The following is a 19,639-nucleotide window of genomic DNA, read 5'->3' as shown; positions in this document are numbered from 1 at the left end:
TTCTCAAAAGCTTCTCCTTTGAAAAGTTAAATAAATGAATAAAAAGGCACTTCTTCAACAAGTCAAAATAACCGATGATGTCCTGCAGTTTTTATGGGAGCGTGCTTGCACTTCAGACATGAGGCTTGAAAAGAAAAAAGTAATCAAGAAGAAATGAAAAAAATTCAACTGTGTACCAAAAATAATGTTAGGGAGTCAAAATTCAGCAGGTAAAATATGATGGAAAATGTCTTAAATCACAAGGGAGCACAATCTAAATGTCAAATTTGATATGGAACAGGATAATAGCTCTCTCCGAAGAAATAGACAGGAGCAAAAGCGTCATTTGACTTGATAGAACAGGCCCAGAAAAGTGAGGATCATTAAGTAAATATGCACCCAAGAATGTCAATGTATTCTATAGTTCTACTCTTTCTATTTGGTTCCATATTACACTCAAATGGGCCAACCACTAATGGCACTCTTTACAGTTGACCAGTGAAATTTAAGTTGTCTGTGAAAATTCACTTCTTCCCTACCCTGGTGTATAATGACTCTTGAGAGCATAAAAGTGTTGGTGGTCACGCGGCGAATTAGCCTCTTCTTCTTGATTACTACCCTGCTGAGCACCTTTATTGTCCTCTATAACCGTCTTCTTTAATGGGCAATCCCGAGAGTCAAATTGTAACAAGTGTATTGACCTGCAACTTGAGACAAAAAAGCCTCAAGGTTAAAAAACAATGTTAGGATGGTTAGGGTGTAAAAAGAAGTCGAAAATATGAATGAATAGGAATCGATCCAGTCCAATATTGTATGTATCAGTTGGTAGAAAGTTACATTGTTAAGGTACCGTATTTTCCGCACTATAAGGCGCACCTGAAAACCTCCAATTTTCTCAAAAGCCGACAGTGCGCCTTATAATCCGGTGCGCCTTATATATGGACCAATATGGATTCGTGGATGACTAACTTTTAAAAGTAAGCTTTACGTGTTTATTTTGTATGTTGTGTGATATTAACGTTTGAGCAACATTGAGTTATTGATATATTGTTATTGTTTTCACTATTTCAAGTGTTACTATATTGTGATTGCATTAATGTTTGAGCAACGTTTATTCTATGCGCCTTATGATCCGGTGTGCCTTATATATGGACAAAGTTTTAAAATGGGCCATTCATTGAAGGTGCACCTTATAATCCGGTGCGCCTTATAGTGCGGAAAATACGGTATTTATTTTTTTTCTCCTCCGTCTTTAACTATTATCCAAAGCAGTGAAGCCGTTTTACCTCCCAGCGTGGCCGAGATGAGAATGTGGGTCCCATATTTCTTAATGATGGTATGGATGAACTGCTGCGTGGTCGGTCTGCGGCCCAGCAGGCGGACGCTGCGCTGGAACTCGGGCATGAGCGGCACGGGGTTCCGGATCAGGTCCCGCCTCTCAATCGCTGTATTCCTCACCTTCCAACGTGCAAATTCCCTGAATGCAAAACAACGAAAACAATTGCGTCAGCAAATATGGTTGTAGTGATTAGGGGAATTTTTCAGCAAACAGATGATGCCTCACCAACCCCCAAAAAACCTGCAAACTTTCTGAGCTTGTATAATTCAAGATGTCAAAGAATTCTAAACATCTGCGGTTCCGCTTTTGTTACAGAAGGTTAAAGCAGTACATCAGCCTTTTTCATTTCTTCTTTGCTAAGTTTACCGCTTTCACCATCACTATTTGCTGAACTTTTTCCTTAAGCTGACAACAATCTTCTTCGACAGTAGCAAAAAACATACAAATGTATCTGCCAGATTGAGCTTACAAAATATTTGCGTGGGAGCTTTCGCGACGTGTACTCATGAGACCGCCGACACGCACGTCAAGAAACGAGAGATAAAGAAATCTCTCTGTTACTCTGTGGCAGAGCACCTTTAAGCCTGAGGATAAAAGTGCCAGGTTTTCTACAGCAGTCTGCCACGTTGAAGCGCTAAAGCAGACGGACTGTCATTGAGTCAATAGCTCGTGCCTGGCATATTCAAGAACTAAAACGTCTAAGCGTGATTAGGCATTCAGGTAAAAAGCCGCCATTGGATGGCGCATTATCTGTCGGGAGAATGCGTGAAATGGCACAGACCACCTGCATTTTTTATTTCCACAGAAGTAAACAAAACTGAGCTTTGCTGTTTCTCTAAGCTCAAATTTATATCATTATGTAGTTTGTGTCATTCAACGAAAATATGCTAATCCATCACTACCGTGTCGCTATTCAAAGGCTTTGCACTTTCACAGATTTCACATTGATGCTAACTAAAAAACAACAAATGCGTTTTGACTGAATTTCGCAAAACTTGATTAACTGCCATTTCTAAAATAATACTGAATGGAAGATACTCGTGCAGCGTGTCATGAACTCCTGCTTTGAGGATTTTCTTGTATTGCACAGTGTGTGCAGATTCAATGGTTCCTCAGTTTATGATTGAGTTCCAATCTTAAATCACTTCCCAGTAGCCAATAGGCTTTGTCACACACAACGTGATGCACAGGTGCTTTTGGAGTCCAAACTTTACAACAATGGAGGAAAAAATTATCACTACGGTCTGTTGTCACTCAGAGTTCTACAACACGGCCAGCTCTCATTATTACTTCACAGTACAAACGTACATGGTGAGAAAAAAATAAATATGAATGTGGGAGAATACAGCGAGCTTCCGATACCTGCTGGGATGGAGTCAAAAAGAACTGATTTGTGTACTGATTTGTTTACAGCTGACCAACTGTCAATCAACACTGACGACCAAGGTTGGAAACTCAGTGACTGCTATTTCTATTTTTACGAGTTGATCGATGACTCAACCGATTAATGATTTCTTCATATCAGCTTTTGTGCTTTTTGAAATGTATAAACCGCAAACAACACATCCAACTCATTATTTACCATCGCTGTATTATAATTTGACTAACACATGCTGTTTGGTGTCTGTGCTTTAGTGGTGGAACAAGGACGTGACTAATTAAATACACAGCAGTGAGCACCATTAGAATATTGTAAAAGGACCACAGAGATTCAAAGGAAAAGGCATGCTGTGACCACCACTGCGTGAAAAGAAGCTGAATGTATAAAGCAAAGACAAAAGAAAAAAAAATAGTAATTGAAAAAATTCCAAGTACAAAAACAAAAAAATATATCCCCAAAAATCCAACAATAAAGGAAAATATAACTATGTTTTCCTTTTCACAATTTAAAACCAAATGTTTGACAATCTTTGATGAAAATACTCAAGGCATAAAGATGATATACACTTGTCAAATTCAAAATACTCAAGGTTGCCAACTTGGCAACAATTTTACTTTACTTTTCTGACACCTCTGAGAGCCACCATAACGTGGCTCATGGTAGCATATGGCCACTACTTCAAAAGGCTCAATATTGGGCCCTGAGGTACTCCTGAGACTCAACCATTTGCTTCCCCCAGCATTTTTTTTTTTTTAAATCGAAGACAATTTTATACTATACTCTTACTTTTATACTATTCTTTATACATACTTTATCCCCGAGTGAGATGACCATTTTCATACATCCGTGACTTCCCCTGATTTGCTCCCTTGCATGCTACTGTACAGCGACTGCCAAGCCAGTGGCCATATTGGGCGATGTAAATTATTCATTTGAGAAAGCTTTGCCATCCAAAATGTGATACACAAGCTCTCTTGCTAATTGAAAAGCACAGAGAAAAGCATCTCTCACTTCCCAATTCCCTATGCTGCTATGTGACAACTTTTGCTACTTATTGAAGAGTAAGGAAAATGTCATCATATTCCATAGTAGATTTTTTTTTTTTTTTTTAAAAGCAAAAACTAAAACGATGTATTCCTTTGATAATTAATTGAACTCAGACGCAATTTAACATCAAATTTTTTGTGACTTTCAAGGCACATTTGGCCAAATTCCACAGAGAGGCTTTTGGTTGTATAACATTAATTGTACTTCACAGTTATGAGCCAACGAAAGTACTAAAAGCAGCACATCTATAGCTCACTGTCATCACAATAATTTTCAGTGAATCCCATTGGCTGCCAGTTGTTATATAAAACCTTAAACGGCGGCCATATGCGCTCCAGCCCTTGCGCCCCAGATTAAGCATGCCAGCAGATGGAATGGGGAGACATGATTCAGTGCTTTACTTCACAGCTCCAAGACTACTTTAATGACCTATCACAGCAAGTAAAGGGTAGACGAATGGTACGGCAGGCTGCATAGGAGCGAGGAAATTGGAACACAGGTGATTATTGCTTTATGGCCTTCCTGTAACTCACAGGGCTTTACATTGTGTTGGCGTGTCACATACAAAATGACAAACGTAAATAAATGCTTAAATCTCACTGGCAATTTTTGTCACGGAATTTAATGGTAACGCCTTTTGCGTTTTGCTCTGAGGTCGTTTCACAAAAACAAGAATAAGATCAGAGATTATTCACTGTGTTTCTATTCCGGCCTACAAAAAACAGGCAACATGCAGTATTTATATTGCAGGCATTTGCTTCACTTCACTCGTTTCAAAACATCTAAACGGCACGCCAAAAAAAGAAACGCATGAGTCCTCGAAGTCACAAAAAAGAGGAAAGGCTGATTAGCTAAGAAGTTTTGGGCATGAAATATTAATGCGGTATCTCGGATCTTTTAGACACGTATGCGCTTGTTAACGACACGCTCGTCGACATCTCATAATGTGGACTTACAATTAGCCAAATGTACTTAACGTCTAAAATGATTTAATGGGAAAACATTTGGTTCTGCATTATTGATGGCTATTGGACCAATTTTACTTTACCATCTATGGGGATTTTTTTTTTTTTAAATGTCAGAAGACAAGATCATGGATGTTCTAAATTATTATTTGAATTCCAGTGTTGTTTTAGGAAGTTTAGAGTTAGCATAGATGTAACTCAAGTTAAGTTATTGTTCTTGTTAACATTTTATTTTTATTTTTTTTTCCCAATCGCAGCTTTTTTTAACCACCATCCAGATTTGTAACTGATCTCTACATGTGTATTTGTACTTTGCCGAGAACGTCTTGTATTTTCTGGGATATTTTGTTCATGTGCGGCTTCTTTTAACTCGTTCTTTTTTTAAAAAAGAAAACTGTGACACCGTCGGCCTTTATGACGACGTCTTGTCGGCTTCAAATAAAAGTCGGTAGATTTCTGATAACCCTCACGTTTAAAGCGGGATGTCACATTTTTTTGTTTGCTTTGCTTCATCATAAACGTTTGTTTTTCTCGACTGAAAATAAAAGTTGTTTTTCGAGTGCTCAGTCTAACGAAGCCCAGGTTAGAACTGTCCAAAATAAGCACTTTGATATTTGTATCATAGCAAGTAAACAGGAAGATGATTTTTTTTTTCTTCCTCCCCTTGAAGGCACGTAACTCTTTTTTAGATGTCTACTTTTGGGCTTCCAGAAACATGTTGTCTTTGAATCCTGCTGAGCCATTTTTCCTTTTTAATTGCTTACAGATTTTCTTGCAGTTAAAATGTTAAAAATTAATTATGATTGATGTTGACGTCTTGAATACTGGATGATTTTGGTTTTTTTTAGATTCAGGAGTATGTTTTGCGCTTTTCTCAGGTGAATCACATGCTGCAATGTACTGCAATGTGTTATATCAACCTAACGGGAATCGTTTACGTGTCCACACCAAGTAAAGTCAGGATTGCCAACACATTTATAATTGAAAAGTTGGCTGCATTGCAAAGGTGATCATGTTTGTGATTGTAGTGTAAGTTTACAATGCTTATTCTTGGGGGAGGATAATGAAAATAATAATTCAAAAACACCTAACATGGAGGAACACAAAATGGCAAAAAACAAAAACAAAAATGATCTTGGGTGGAAGCTTTGTGGTCCATCGGTTGGATTTTCTACCTATGTGAGACTAAAACTATTTGCAGTTATTTGCGAGCAAAGGGAATTGTGTTATTTATTCATAATAAAGTGTGTTTTACTTATTTCTGGATTGTACTGTATTTTCAATAGTACTAATAGGGTAAAATGAGTTCTTTGTGTAACTGGAATAAATGAATTCCATTTCCATTCATTTCAATGGGCTATACTGAAATCAGTCATCTCTTTCTTTTCCCCAACAACATTTCAATTCAGTAATGAACAAAAGAAATGAAAAAAAATATACCCTGTTGACACTGTTTGGAGGCCTTCCTTTTAACCATAATCACTTATTGTGCCACTGGAGGAAAAAAAAGACGCAGTTGGCAAACGAGTCCACACGTTGGCTGAAATTTGTTTTTGAAAACAAAAAGATGAGAAAAAAATGTTTTGCATTGCGGAAGTAGAAGAAAAACTGCGGAATTCAATGAAGCAAAGCTAAATCCTAATCAAACTGGCCATGCATTGTGTAGATTTGAGTGCATGTGTAGAAAACGTCAACTCATTTTGTCGCAAACAAGACAGCACCGGGTTTCATTCTTTGATGAGGGATGAACCTTTCATTTTCAGCCATTTGTTCCACCACCTATTTGTTCGGGATGACTTGACTAATACTTCAAACGCTGCAAGAGGCGGACACAATAACGACGATGTCAGCTCGCGTTCTTCGTCTCGTGTTCACAAAGAAAAAGCGGACCGTCACTTGACAAAACGCTTCAGTGGGAGGGAAACAATTTCCGACGTGACACGTAAAGAGCGTTAAGTACAGTATGGATGTCAGATTTACAAGAATACAGCAGAGATGATTAGAGACTATCAACAGTCTTGTCATTTGTCAAACTATTTTTACATAAAAAGGTTATGTTAATGGAACGTTAGTTTGATTAGTACAAAGTGTGAATGCTTGAAAGATGACATCATCCATCTGAAATGCCCTAATAATGCAAAAGTTGGCTTTGTTTTTGCTTTCTGAGGCTTTTTTATTGACACTTAATAAAAAAGACTGCCTAACTTGATTTATTATGGCTCCATGTGCCCTTTTTTTGGTCTCAATCAAAAAGACAAACTTGTTCTCAGCCTATAAAGATAAGATTTGCTTTTTCTTTGTTTTTCTGTTCTGGCTGAGTTTAGCTGAGGTGATGTTTAAGTTGCCGCTACTGTCGGTAGGGCATGGACTTTGATCCAATAATGATAATTTGCCCCACAAATGACTTTGTGAAACAATTTGGTGTTCCCACACAGTATTGACTTGTTTGCTCCCATTCTGTACATGTTGTCCCCGCCGTGAAGCAATACAGCGTGATGTCATCTAATTGGTTATTATTTATTATTTTTTTCAAAGGCAATTACAGCAAATGTTATTAAATTCAATTTGTCGGATGGCCTGGCGAGGCCCACATTTGTACGTTTGTGTTTCGTCATCACCGGCTGAAGGACGGCAAATTGCATGAGGTATTTGACAAATATATTACATCTGCTCTACACTAGCTAGCACTAGTTCATCATCCGGAACAGTCCACAAAAATCCTTTAATAAAGTAGTCGTGGGTCTTGGATTTAAAAAGTACTGTATGTTTGTTCTCAAGCTCTTTTCACCAAGTTCGCTCATATTTTCAAAAGCACAGATTTAAAAACATGGGAGTGACCATTGGTAACTAAAAGAAAAATGAAACTGACTTCATTCGACAAAGACGATTCCATCTTAAAGATACACTTTAAGATACGAAAGCAAGACTTTAGAATTTAATTGCAGCCCTTACACTGGCACTCCTTAAAAATGTTCTCATTTGACACAGCGGTTGTAGAACTGGTCCAGTTTCTGAGTCAAATGTCGCAAATAAATCAAGTGCCTCACAGGCCAACAGATGTTTTAGTAATCTGCATTATACATCTCTTTTGTCTCGCTAAATTACAGCAGATGAAGCAAGCTGACATCTGGCGCTTTCTCTCTTTAAAAAACAAAACATTGCATGATTATACTTTGTAACATTCCCTGAAGGGCAGTAATAACAGGTTTTGCTTAGGAAGCGACCGCCGTAATCGTCGACCTATGGAACTCTAGTTCCTGTCGAGGTATTATGCGGCAGCCCACGGGGGATGTGGAGGGGGGGGCGGCGGGAGAAATACTTTTTCATGTTAATAAGAAAGCAAAGTCCAGCCATAAATCACACAGACAGAGACGCAATTGAAATGCCTTTGTGAAATCCCTCCGTGAAATTCATCTAGCAAAAAGTGTTCCAAATATTACAGAATGCATCTTAATCACACGCTACAGTGCACACTGGGGGGACAATAGGAAGACACACACAAACCGTGCAAGAGAGGTCGGGCGTTGTTTCGCTTGACCTGAGCTGTTTGCTGGGACTTGATTTATATATTGTTACTTTGGTTCTGTCATTGTAAAAAAAAATGATAAAAAAAAATTGATGAAAGAAAATGCAGCCGTGGAGTTTTTACTCATTTACTGTCAGAGCAGCGGTGTTATAAACGAAGCGAGTGATAGCATCAGTAAACATTGGAGCAAGCGTTCAGAGTGACAGGCAATATTGCCTTGCAACTGTAACACACAGGTAAGTTCAAAGAAGCGATGCTCCAAGAATTTCAATGACAGATTTTATTTATAACGCACTTTAAATTGAGATGTTTATAGAATATTATATGGTGACAACTGTGTCATCGTTCGGGGACATTAAGGAAGAGTGACTTTTTATCCTTTTCTATTTACAGTAAACTGAGGTTTCATGTGTGCCTTTCCACCAATCATGAAATTGAACAAATAATTTTTGTCTTGGCTCACTATTTTCTCAAATGTGTATCTGAAATTTAGATAATTACCACCCCTGCAACTGAGTTTCCTCATCCCTGACTTGTTAGCGAAGCTGGAATTCACTATCTTTAACATTGAGTTAAAGCCAAAAGGTAAGCAGAGTCGCACTGAGGATTGGTCCGTGTTGTTAACGTGGTGGAAGATGGCAAAATGTTTGTGTTTGGAGACGTGACCATATGCCACGTGCACACAGTTCAGTGTATAACCTGCCGACTCCCCCGTTACAACTACTTTGAGTTATTTTTTCTGTGACTAATGCATATTCTAATGCATCATCTTTAACATATGATGGCAGTTTCAGACACAATTATTTCCATATTTTCAATGATTTTGTGCCCAGTTTCAGAAATAAAGCCATTTACATATAATTAAATACAAATGTGCAAGTGTAAGGCAAGCAGCACTCTGTTGCAAATAGCTCCCTAGTTTTGACGTAAACAAGAACTTTTATGAGTTTCTCATCTACTGTTTTAGTGTTCCTATTGCAGAAAATTCCCAGAAATGATCAGCATTCACCAAATTAACTGGGCTTCCTCCTCTGTTCCTTATATGAACTGCATTTAGTGCAGAACGACTCGTAAACATCCTTGTTTTTAACCATTAGGTCAGCAAATGGGACATGATTACCAAAATGGAACATGATGGGGTAATAGTCATAGGAGTGTGCTCGGCGGTTGTGATGAAGCTATGGGATGATAATTCATTGAATCAAAGCAATCCATTCAGTCATTCATTCCAGTCTTAAGCATATGATAAGGGATAGTGCCGGAAGACAGAGTAATTTGCAAGAGTAATGCATGAATGGCATAACTGACTAACTGATGTATAACATAATGATTTTGACAAATTTCATGTCGATCCCATTCATATTATCACTGGTATATATTTTTTTTCATATCTGACAAAGGGAAAGGAATCTCATTCAGTAATCCCCTGCATATTCGCAGTTCATTTTGCATGAATTCACTTATTTGAATTTTTTGGTGGAACATATCCCCAGCTAGTTGATGAAATACAGTTTTTCTGAATTATTCGGTCTAAACAGAAAAGTAGAAGTATCCTGAAGTGATATAGCTCCACTGAGAGATAAGTTTTGTATCTCAGGGAGTAGCTAGGTTTAGCCTGGGTTGTAAGGGAAATAAATGGAGAGTCTTTTCCACATGTGGATGTGCATTTACACTTAAGGTGCATATTGTTCGCTGTTTTTCTTTCCCAAATCAAATAAGTCATTTATTTTTATCAGCAATGTGTTTGAAATGATATCATACTTTGGGGTACAATATATTAATGTTTTGAATCTTATTGAACAATGACAGTATTCATATACGTTTTTTTTTTAAATAGTGTTTCAGTCGTGTCTATGGTTTAGCTACTGTGATTATGTTTTCTAATAGGACTTCAGCTGTTACATGTCAGGTCTGTATTGTCATCAAGGACACATGGTCGCTGTAAATGCACAATATCACAGCTGCTTCACAGGTTCTATTTTTGAAAATGAGATACATGTCGTATCTTGCTCGAGTCACTTAGCAGGTCTCTGCTGTGGGAGATATCGGGCTGTGTGAGATATTGGGCTGTGTGTCCTTTTCAGCTTAAGAAATTATACATATACTATATATATGTATAAATGTAAAATGATGTTGCTTTGTCTTTCTTTCTCAAAGTGTGAGGCTCCCTAGAAATTCATCTTTGACCAGTTTGACCTTAATACGGTTTTATGAGGCTCAGCAGGTCGACAACATTTTGTCTTTGCTTCTAACACACATTCCCATTAAATTGCCTACAACCTCTGCCTTCATGAATATAAATGGGCCCAACGTCAGAACATTAAAAACACATTTTGGGGTCTCAAAGTCGCTGTAGAGCGGACTCTAAATACACATTATGCCCTTCTCTATGATTCTGGGATACATTTAAGCGCTACTGTTGGTCAAACAATCATAATTTCAAGGCTTTTATTTCATCTTCCTGAGCATTATTCTGAGTTCAAAAATTCAAGCACGGCTCTCATGACACACATTGAAATTAAGACTTAAGTAGATTGCAATAAGAAAATCCCATGTCAAGGAATTACATGCAAAAATTGTATGAAGCCTTCCAACAACCTGGACACACACACATCTGATGGTTCCATTGCATATAGTTGAAGTTTGAAAAGTGTAGAACCTACTAATGACTCACTTATAAATATTGAGCATTTTTTGGCTACAGTTTAATGAAACCAGTTTACTTTGTTTCTGATTCTCTGCAACCTACACGAACAGTTAAAGAAAAAATAAAAGTTTATACTCTGAGCCTCCTACAGAACATCTGACTCACTCGGCAAAACTGTGAAAATGTCGGACATTGTTATACTATCTTCTTTATGTTAGAAATACAAAGCGTGGCAGGCTGCTTGGTGCTGTAAACACAGCGCTTACTTTCATGTGTGATCAAGCTGAATGAGTTTACCAGCTGCTACGCTGGGCTGACGGATGCACAGCCAGCTTTTTGTTCACTTAGGTGGTCGATTCCTATTAGAAAATGAAATGGCAAGGAAAATTAAAAACATGTTTAGTGCGAAATACATATTCATGTGTATTGAGAGTATGTCAGATGCAGCAGACATAAATAATCAAGATTATAAATGAAGATATATGTGAAATATAAGCTATACTGTGCAAAATACTGTTACCGTCCAATGATTTTGGTCCTCAGCCAATCACAGGGCATAGTTTGACAAGCATTCCAGTCTTAATGGAATGTGTAAAGAAGTTTGGGTAATTAAAGAAAATCCATGCAAGCAAGGGAGAAGATGCAAACTCAAACAGGAGTGCCTGAATTGAGATTCTTAGAAATAATTGTGAATTATTTAGTAACACATTCACTACCATTCACGGCTATAGACGTCAAAGATATTATAGTGCTAACACATGCAAACCAAGCATGTGACAACACTCACAGGCATACATTCTCTCTGCTCAGTGGGTACATCGCCTATTCATGGCTCCTACCGAAGCTGGGGAGCATTTTTCCTCTTATTCTTGCTGTGAGGTTTTCTTATAGCGGCACACTGCAGTACATAAAGGCACGTAACTTCGAATTCTGTGTTTACTCATTTTAGAGTTACTGCAACCAGCTTGTCTGCTTTGCTCACCTCGCCTTTTGTTGGCCACAACTTGGCCGCGCTCGACCTCATCCCTGTCCAAATTCGACAACTCGGGCCCATTCATCAACAGACTCAATAAACATTTGTTACTTAAATCTGCCTCTTCTTCCGTATCTGCTCTTTTTCGGTCATCCTTCGCGCACTGAACCGTATCACTTAAAGTGTCACATTAACCTCAAACAAGGAGTTACCAAACTCCTAATGGCATAAATAGCATTTAAATATTGAAATGTGAACTCGGAATGGCAGAATTCAATGGGCAATTTATACGGCTGTAGATTAAAGTGTCAGCGCCCGACACGCAAACGCCATTAACACGGGACAGGGCGACAGTTTTTTAAAAATATTATTACATGTACATTTCAGATGCTCTTTCACTATATTAGACAGATTAAGCGGCTAATATGAGATGACGGCAGCGGCGAGACCGACGTCCCCGCCTCCGAGTGCTGTGTTGCTCTTGTGGAGATTGCCATAGTCTCACGGGAGGTTGGCAGCAACCCACGCGGTGAATTAGTCACCACTTAACCCTGACACTTCCTTTCTCCCCTCCCTTCCCTGTTTCATCGCTAATTAGCCAACCCTTTTCGTTGCTGACGATTAGTCAGCGTACAGTTGGGGCTTTTTGCCCACAAAAAGGAAGTGGTGTGGATTGCATGGCAGATAAGGACAAAAGAGACTGTATAGAGCAAGGGATGCAGGACACAAGATCTTCTGACAGCAGGCACAGCTGTTGTCTGCACCTTGTGATCACAAACTGAATTTTTCAGTTACTTGAAGCAAGGCGGACAGAGAAAAATATTGCCTAATGAACCACATTCTGCTTCACCATGTTGCACAAAACTACTCTGGCTTTTGTGTTGTCAAAAATAGTCGGCTTTTTATACTTGTGTAAACTTGACATGCCTTAAATGTTGCATGCACTATGACCAAAGTTTTGCTTTGGACTTCTGGCTTCTTTTCTATGGTATCACCAAAGACTTTTTTTTGCCAGTTGGTCGCACACCCGAGAAGTAAAAAGGGCGACGCCAACACCCGCCAATTGCATGTTTTTCCCGTCGGTTTACTACTGACAGGTTAATTGAAGATCTAAATTGTCTTTAGGTATGAATGTGAGTATTAAGGGCTATTTAAATGACCTGCGATTGGCTGTGCAAGTGGTCCAAGCTGTACCCAAAGTCATCTGGGAAAGAGTCTAGCTAACCCGTAATTGATGGATGTCTTGTTTCAAAATTTCTCATATTAATCATGACTGTCTGACTGCAGTTCACCCTCTTATCTGAAAACAGCCATTATCTCTTTCAACTTTTAAAAATAGTCAGATGTACGCGAGTCCAAAAATGACTCAACTTGTTATATAAGCCAGCTAATGTGTTCTTAAAAACAAAGCAATGATGAGATGACAGCGTTATTAAAAAATAAAAAATGTTTTTGTGTGTGTGTTTGTGTGGGTGGGTGAGTCCACAAAGCCCATCCGTGCTCACACGCGTGACCTCACCGCCAGCGCTCATCTGTTTGATACTAAACACAGCAGACCTGCTTTCATGTCTCCGTCCATTACTGTACCACCACCCCCCCCGCTCACCTTCCTGTCGCATCCCCTAATGGCCTTCTATGCCCCTCCCCCAGTCCCCCACCTTGCTCTATTTTGTGTTCTTCTATTCCTTATTCTGTTTCATCCATCCTGACTTCCTGTCACCTCTCCGTCGCTTTCCCCTCCTGCGGCTACCATGGTAGTACACCTGCTGAATTAAACATGGCCCTGGCAAAATTGCAAACTCCATCAAATCAGCTTTCCAATTACAAACCGCTCATCCCGGCTAACGCGAGACGCCGAGTCGAGACGAATGGCGCACCTTGTTGCGGTGAGTCATGAAAAAAAAAAAAAAAACATTAAAAAAAAGGACAAACTGTGGTTTGATAGAGAACTTGAAATTCGATAGTGAGGCTTGAGAAGTTTTCATATGCAAATGACAAGCCCGGATAATTCATTCAAGGCTCATCTGCGGACTGATTAGGCATAATTAACAATGTCGAGGAAATGTTCTGTTAGCGCAATGCATAATGCGCTTGTATAACGGCATATGTCACGAGATCAAGAAGCCGAGAGGAAGGAAGTCCATTTCAAATACATGCAATGCCATTCCTATAGAAATCACCCAAACAGCACAGCACCGACTTATCCAGAAACTCTGGACAACATCTAAGAACTGCAGGTCTCTCTCGCCTCAAATCAAAGTCAGTATTCATGACTCAACAATAATGACAAAAATGTCATCTAAAGCAAAGTTCCAAGGCGAAAACCACTGCTCACCGAAAGGCAACATAAAAGCTCATTTTACTTTTGCACTCAGACCTAACAAACCTTGAATACAAACACCCAGAAAGACCTTTATCCTTGAGAGCACTTTGAAACCCACAGATGGATCTCACCTTCTATACACCGAAGCCATGGTCTATGTGGGCAATACAAAGCAGTGCATGGAAATGAATGGGCAGTGCTGGCCAATGCAATAGTTTGGTAGGCATATCCTTGGCAGCATCCAAAAGAATCAACGAACAAGAAAGCAGAGAGAAAAAAAAGTGATGGGGTTTGGAAGTAGACGACAAAAATCATCAGGAATGCAAATTTTGCTCCACTAAAAACATGCTCCATTTCCGCAATTTGCCACAAAGTGATTTTTGCAAACAACACCCTTTTTTTTTTATCCCTAAATGACATTTTATGAAGTGTTAACAGAGTCTTTACAAAAGGGCACTAAAAAAAAAAATTAATACCACTTATTAATTGATTTCAGTTGTTGCTTCTGAGAGTGGCCAAAGCTGTTATTAGGTTTCAAGGTCAGGTACTATTTGACACAGGGGCTAACTTTAAATAGTTCACACATCATAGAAGGACGGAAACAACCAGTAGAGGCCAATTGGTGCGGACGTGCATCTTCGGGACACGTCAACGCCGATAAAAGTCGCCGGCAGTGACTCACCCGGAGAGCCAGCAATGTGCAAATGGGCAGCTTAACACCATGACCGACGGTTTATGCTAATTGGTCGCCACTGGCTTTAGGTTTTTGATTGTCATAGTGATCCAGTAATTAAGTCTGCGGCAAAGGAGTTGCTTAAGGGGTATTTTTAAGCATCATCTTCATTAAATCATTTTATGCGATCGTTTGCAATGTTGAGTGCAGCTAAGTGGAGATTGAACAATTTATTATTATTTCAAAATGTTTGACTTTTGATAGTACAAACAAATAAAAGTCAAATGAATGCTCAACCCAACATACAGTTAAGTTCAAACTACAACTGCATAACTGACAAGAGTTTTTGGTGGCCTCGCTGTTGGCTCAACTCGGGCAGCATACAAGCATTGGGACTTCTGTTATGAAATTTGACACGTGTGCGTTTGACTTTTTCTCTTGTTTAATACATCTGAGAGTGCATTGATGACTAAAATCGTTTTCCCTCTTTGCTTGTAAATTTAAAGTAGGCCTAAAACAAATATAAATCATCTCCAACTCAAAAAATTTAATTGAGGAGGTCATAAGTCACATTACCACTTCATTTTTCCTGGCTTTAACTTTTGCAGCTCAAATAAAGACATGGTCCCAATTTCCCAATTCTCATCTTATCTTTAACCCTTCACCTTTTTAAATCAAATCTTCACACAAAGCATTCAGATCAATTTTCAGATCTGGTCTGCCCCTCATCCTGCTTTCGGATCACTGTGCTGTTTCTACTTATTTCTTCCTTCAGTAAAATTGGCAGCTTTGCTTTCCCCGCACATTTGCAAGGATTCAGCTTTCCCTGAACATGCAGTTTAATTTGTAAGATCGCTAGCAGTTCTCCAAAGGAGAGGCCAAGTATTCTTGCTTCATGCGGTTTATTTGTCAGAAAAGTGCTTTCCAAACAGCATCCCTGTGATTATCATTAACTTCAAGTAATAACTCTACTAGCTTAATGATAGCATACAATGGGATTTTAAACCATCAAACTACAATTATCTTAGCATAAATGCAATAATAAGATATACAAATGGAACAATCCGAATTTTACAGAACTCAATATCGACTATTAATGAATAGCTATGTGAATTGTTTCTGTTTATACCAAGTTCTCCACACTGCAAGCGTATGAGGACTTGATTCAGTTAGCAGTTCAATCGCAACAGCCTGTTTTTGCTCAGACGAGCATCGCTCATTCTCTCTCTTGTACTCCATTATGAGCGACCAATGTGTTTCATACTCTTTGTTTGTTCTATCTCAGGTTCTTGCTTGCCCCACACCAAAATCCAATATAAATGCAAATCCGGAGGCCATTAATGCATTCTGAAGGCCTCGATTCGGCATTGTACTGTAATCAAAGACGAGAGCTGGAAGATGTTATTTCGACATGAAAAATATTTATGAAAATGCACCCTTTTGATTGATTGCTCTTTTTGAAGCGTTTCCCGTCCAATCTGCTAAGTATGCGGGCGGCGTAATGACCTGTGGAGAAGTATAAAAGATATCTGATATCAAATAAAGCAACCAATCTTTCACTTTATTTAAAGGCACATTGTTTTCACGGTAAAGAAGGAGGACTATATTCTACTGAGACCAAAAAAAACATTTAAAATGGAAAATTGGGCCAAGGCATGTTTTACTGCACCATTTTCAGACGCTTGCAAATCCCTCTGTATCGTATTTATCATCGCTACGCTAAATTATAGAATGAAAATTGCCTACACATACGCAACTCTAGTCATGTTTAAAGCTATTATATGATTTTTATTAGGATTTTCATGCTCTATAATAAGCTTCATGCCAAATATCGATACAGTGTCTTCTGCTTGTCAAAAGTCATGGCAAAGTATGAAAATACTTGCCTGTATTTTATTAGTATAGTATCTTTGCAGCTGTAATTGTGTTTATTATTATTAGATTTTCAGACTCCAGGAGTCCCAGATCTCGTGGAAAGACTTCAAACTATACTACAAGTACTTACATTGATAGTTTAAATTATATGAATGAGTCAGAAAATGCTGTGCTGGCTGTACAATACGGCAATAAGCAAACATTCATAATAATAATAATAATAATAATAATAATTGTTGAGTCTTTGGTGAGCCACATCAAATGCTCTTGCAGGACCACGTATGACCCGCAACAAACTCAGAATGTGGTCCGCAGCTTAAGGATTACAACAGCATTGATGATTACAAGTCGCCGTGGACTTTTTGAGACTCTTAAGTGCGGCGGGAGAGAATAATTGGTGCCTTGTGGCTCTTCGCTCCCCCCTAGCCAAAGCCACTGACCTTTTCAAAGAACGAGACAAGAGGCTGGCACCTCCTTAAGCAGTGTTTATCTTCTGTATTAGGCGCCGCGCCCATGTTATTAGAGATGGGCCAGATTTGTTTGTCGCTGATCAATTTGGCTTTGTCCAAGCACTGTTCCTCGAGGGTAATCCTTTGCGATATGAGACGCCAAGGGGGAAAACGAAGGGGGGAAAAAAAAAAAATAGGACGTGTGCTTTCTGTCACTCTGCAAATCTGATTCGACCACTTTCCACCTCTAAATCGCCGTGGCCGACAAGGTCTCCGGGGAAATTTACAAAGCTATTCAGTGCTCATTGGCGCTTAAAGGAGAGCGCGGTAGGAGCGAGCGTTGTGGTCGAGGCTTCATTCCGACAAAACACTACAGCACCTGATGTCGCTCGTTTGCTTCCCCATCGCTGCTTGAAGATGCACTGATCTGCTACTCCAACACACAACCAGAGTCACCGGTCAATTTGTGTTGGTGGGTCGGCCAGTTTCGAGTGTTCACTGCAATTTGTCTCCATGGTGGTTGTATGCATGCTGACAGCAGTCACACTGTGCATCAGTGTGTGAGACACAGCTAATATCTTGTCTTTCCAATGCGAGTGATTAAAGTCCTTTTAGCTCCGTGGACTGCTAACCTAATGGTAAATTTGGCTTTGGTTACCATAATGACCAGCGGGAGGCCTGAGCTTTCTGACTCGTGAGGCTTGGTGGCTTGCCTTTAGTCATTGCGCTTACAAGTGTATGGGGAACAGCGGATTGGAGCGTAGGACAAAGCCAACTGCATGTTTTTATCTCATCTAGGTAACATAGCAATAAAAACGAATTAAGTGAGCCACATTTTTCTCCCATCTCATTTCTAAGTTCTTTAGACTTAAAGCTGATTAAGGCCCTATCATCTTATGTCTCCTTCTGAGAGCAGAAAGTATAAATTGTTTCCCCTATTCAGAATCATTGATGGTACAGTCCTACTGTCAACCTTTACCATCATACACGCAAGGACGTGTATGATGGTAAAGAAATCAATTTTTTGTTTGCAGTAACATCCTTGGTGGAGTTTTGCACTCCGCTACAGCATCTCTTCACTTTCAAAGCCAATTATAAAGCATCAGATTTTTTACTTTGATCGATTAGTCATCTGAACTTTTACAGCTAAAGATTAAATAATATATTGCTTTGCCAAATGAGAAAATACACCAAACCTTTTTTCATGTAATTGTCTTGTAAATAGGAAAGTCTAGATGGCTAGATTTAAAGGTACAAATAGTTTGCCAGGAGGGGAAGACGATACCGGGGCATAACAACTTCCCCCAGCGTCTCCCTCCGTGCAAAAACAGCCTGCGTTATAATAAACCCACGCAGCATGCTGCACCGCATCCACCGGACCTCGGCTAAGAAGTCTCACCTCTGAGAATTGCATCCCCGCCGAAACAATCCCTGCTCCAGTCGAGAAACGTATTATGCAAATGTATTGTTTACTGTTACATGTGACAACAACGGGGCTACGAAAACCCAAAGGGGAACAGGCAAGCAAAGTGGCGACTTTCCAAGAGGAGTGAAATAGAACAAACCCGGGAGGGGAACAGTCAAAAGCAACATGGCGATTAACTTGAGTTTTATGATTTGGGTATTTCTGCACTTCTGAGTTTAGAGGTGGCAGGAGAATGCAAGGAAATTTTTAAGTTGCACATGCACTGCATTTAAGGGGACAAAAAGAAAATACGTACAAAGGTCAGTGAATCTTCACATATTATGGGACTTAAATTTGCAAATTCATATATTCCGTTTCAACCAAATGACATGGTTACAGTTTTGTTTTGATAGCCAAAGCAATACAAGTACTGGGGTGATATGGACACCTCGCTTTGGTTAGTTCCCAATGTCTCTTCGTTCCATTGGCTCTCAAAATTTAGAAGACCGTCAGTGAAACTGGTGGTACCCTGTGGCTTCGTGGGTGCAAGCACTCTAAGGGGGCCTGGGCAGCATGAAGAAAGCCAGGTTCCCCGGGATGCTTCTCACTGTACACTATACTCGGATATATTGTATATAATTTTTGGAATACCGATATACCTCCATAGTGATGAACTCTGCAACATGTGTGTTGCTTAAAACTCTGAAAAATATTTTAAATGTGTGAGGAAATTTAACTTGGGATATTCTCCAAAAAAAAAGGGTGAAACTTTTTTTTTTCTATAAAAATTAATAAATTCTTCAAAAAATGTAATTTGGTTGATGTGAATGCGCGTCTCTGATCATTAACACGATATATAAATCAAAGCAGCTGTTGTTGCTTTCACAAGGGCCTGTTGGCTTTGGAGGTCAGCATGACCGTTTTGTAATTCCAAAGTTATGCCTCTGCAACACAGCCCAAGTGTCCTTGTACAAGACTTGGAACCCTTAAGAGCTTGTGACGAGCTGCTTTGCACCTTGCCATCATCACCGGCGAGTGGTTGTGGGTGTGAGTGGCT

The 19,639-nt window shown here is 39.3% G+C and overlaps 1 protein-coding gene and 1 long non-coding RNA gene across 3 annotated transcripts in view; one reads left to right on the top strand and one right to left on the bottom strand.

Annotated features, from left to right (window-relative positions):
- The window catches only part of brinp1 (BMP/retinoic acid inducible neural specific 1), a 119,988-nt gene that overhangs the window by 44,651 nt on the left and 55,698 nt on the right, over nucleotides 1-19,639 (bottom strand). For both annotated transcript variants that reach the window (XM_088391188.1, XM_088391190.1), the window contains one exon: nucleotides 1,266-1,456. In XM_088391188.1, the coding sequence (XP_088247314.1) occupies nucleotides 1,266-1,456 (191 nt within the window). The remainder of the gene's footprint in view (nucleotides 1-1,265; nucleotides 1,457-19,639) is intronic.
- The window catches only part of LOC148389880 (uncharacterized), a 42,242-nt gene continuing 26,681 nt past the window's right edge, over nucleotides 4,079-19,639 (top strand). Inside the window, exons 1-2 of the long non-coding RNA XR_015861560.1 lie at nucleotides 4,079-4,245; nucleotides 8,731-8,822. This is a non-coding gene — a long non-coding RNA (uncharacterized LOC148389880). The remainder of the gene's footprint in view (nucleotides 4,246-8,730; nucleotides 8,823-19,639) is intronic.

This window comes from Syngnathus floridae, chromosome 12 (genome assembly GCF_059516105.1).
Source record: "Syngnathus floridae isolate MCC-2025c chromosome 12, RoL_Sflo_1.0, whole genome shotgun sequence".
Classification (NCBI taxonomy): domain Eukaryota; kingdom Metazoa; phylum Chordata; class Actinopteri; order Syngnathiformes; family Syngnathidae; genus Syngnathus; species Syngnathus floridae.
This window is presented reverse-complemented; position numbering and strand designations above follow the sequence as displayed.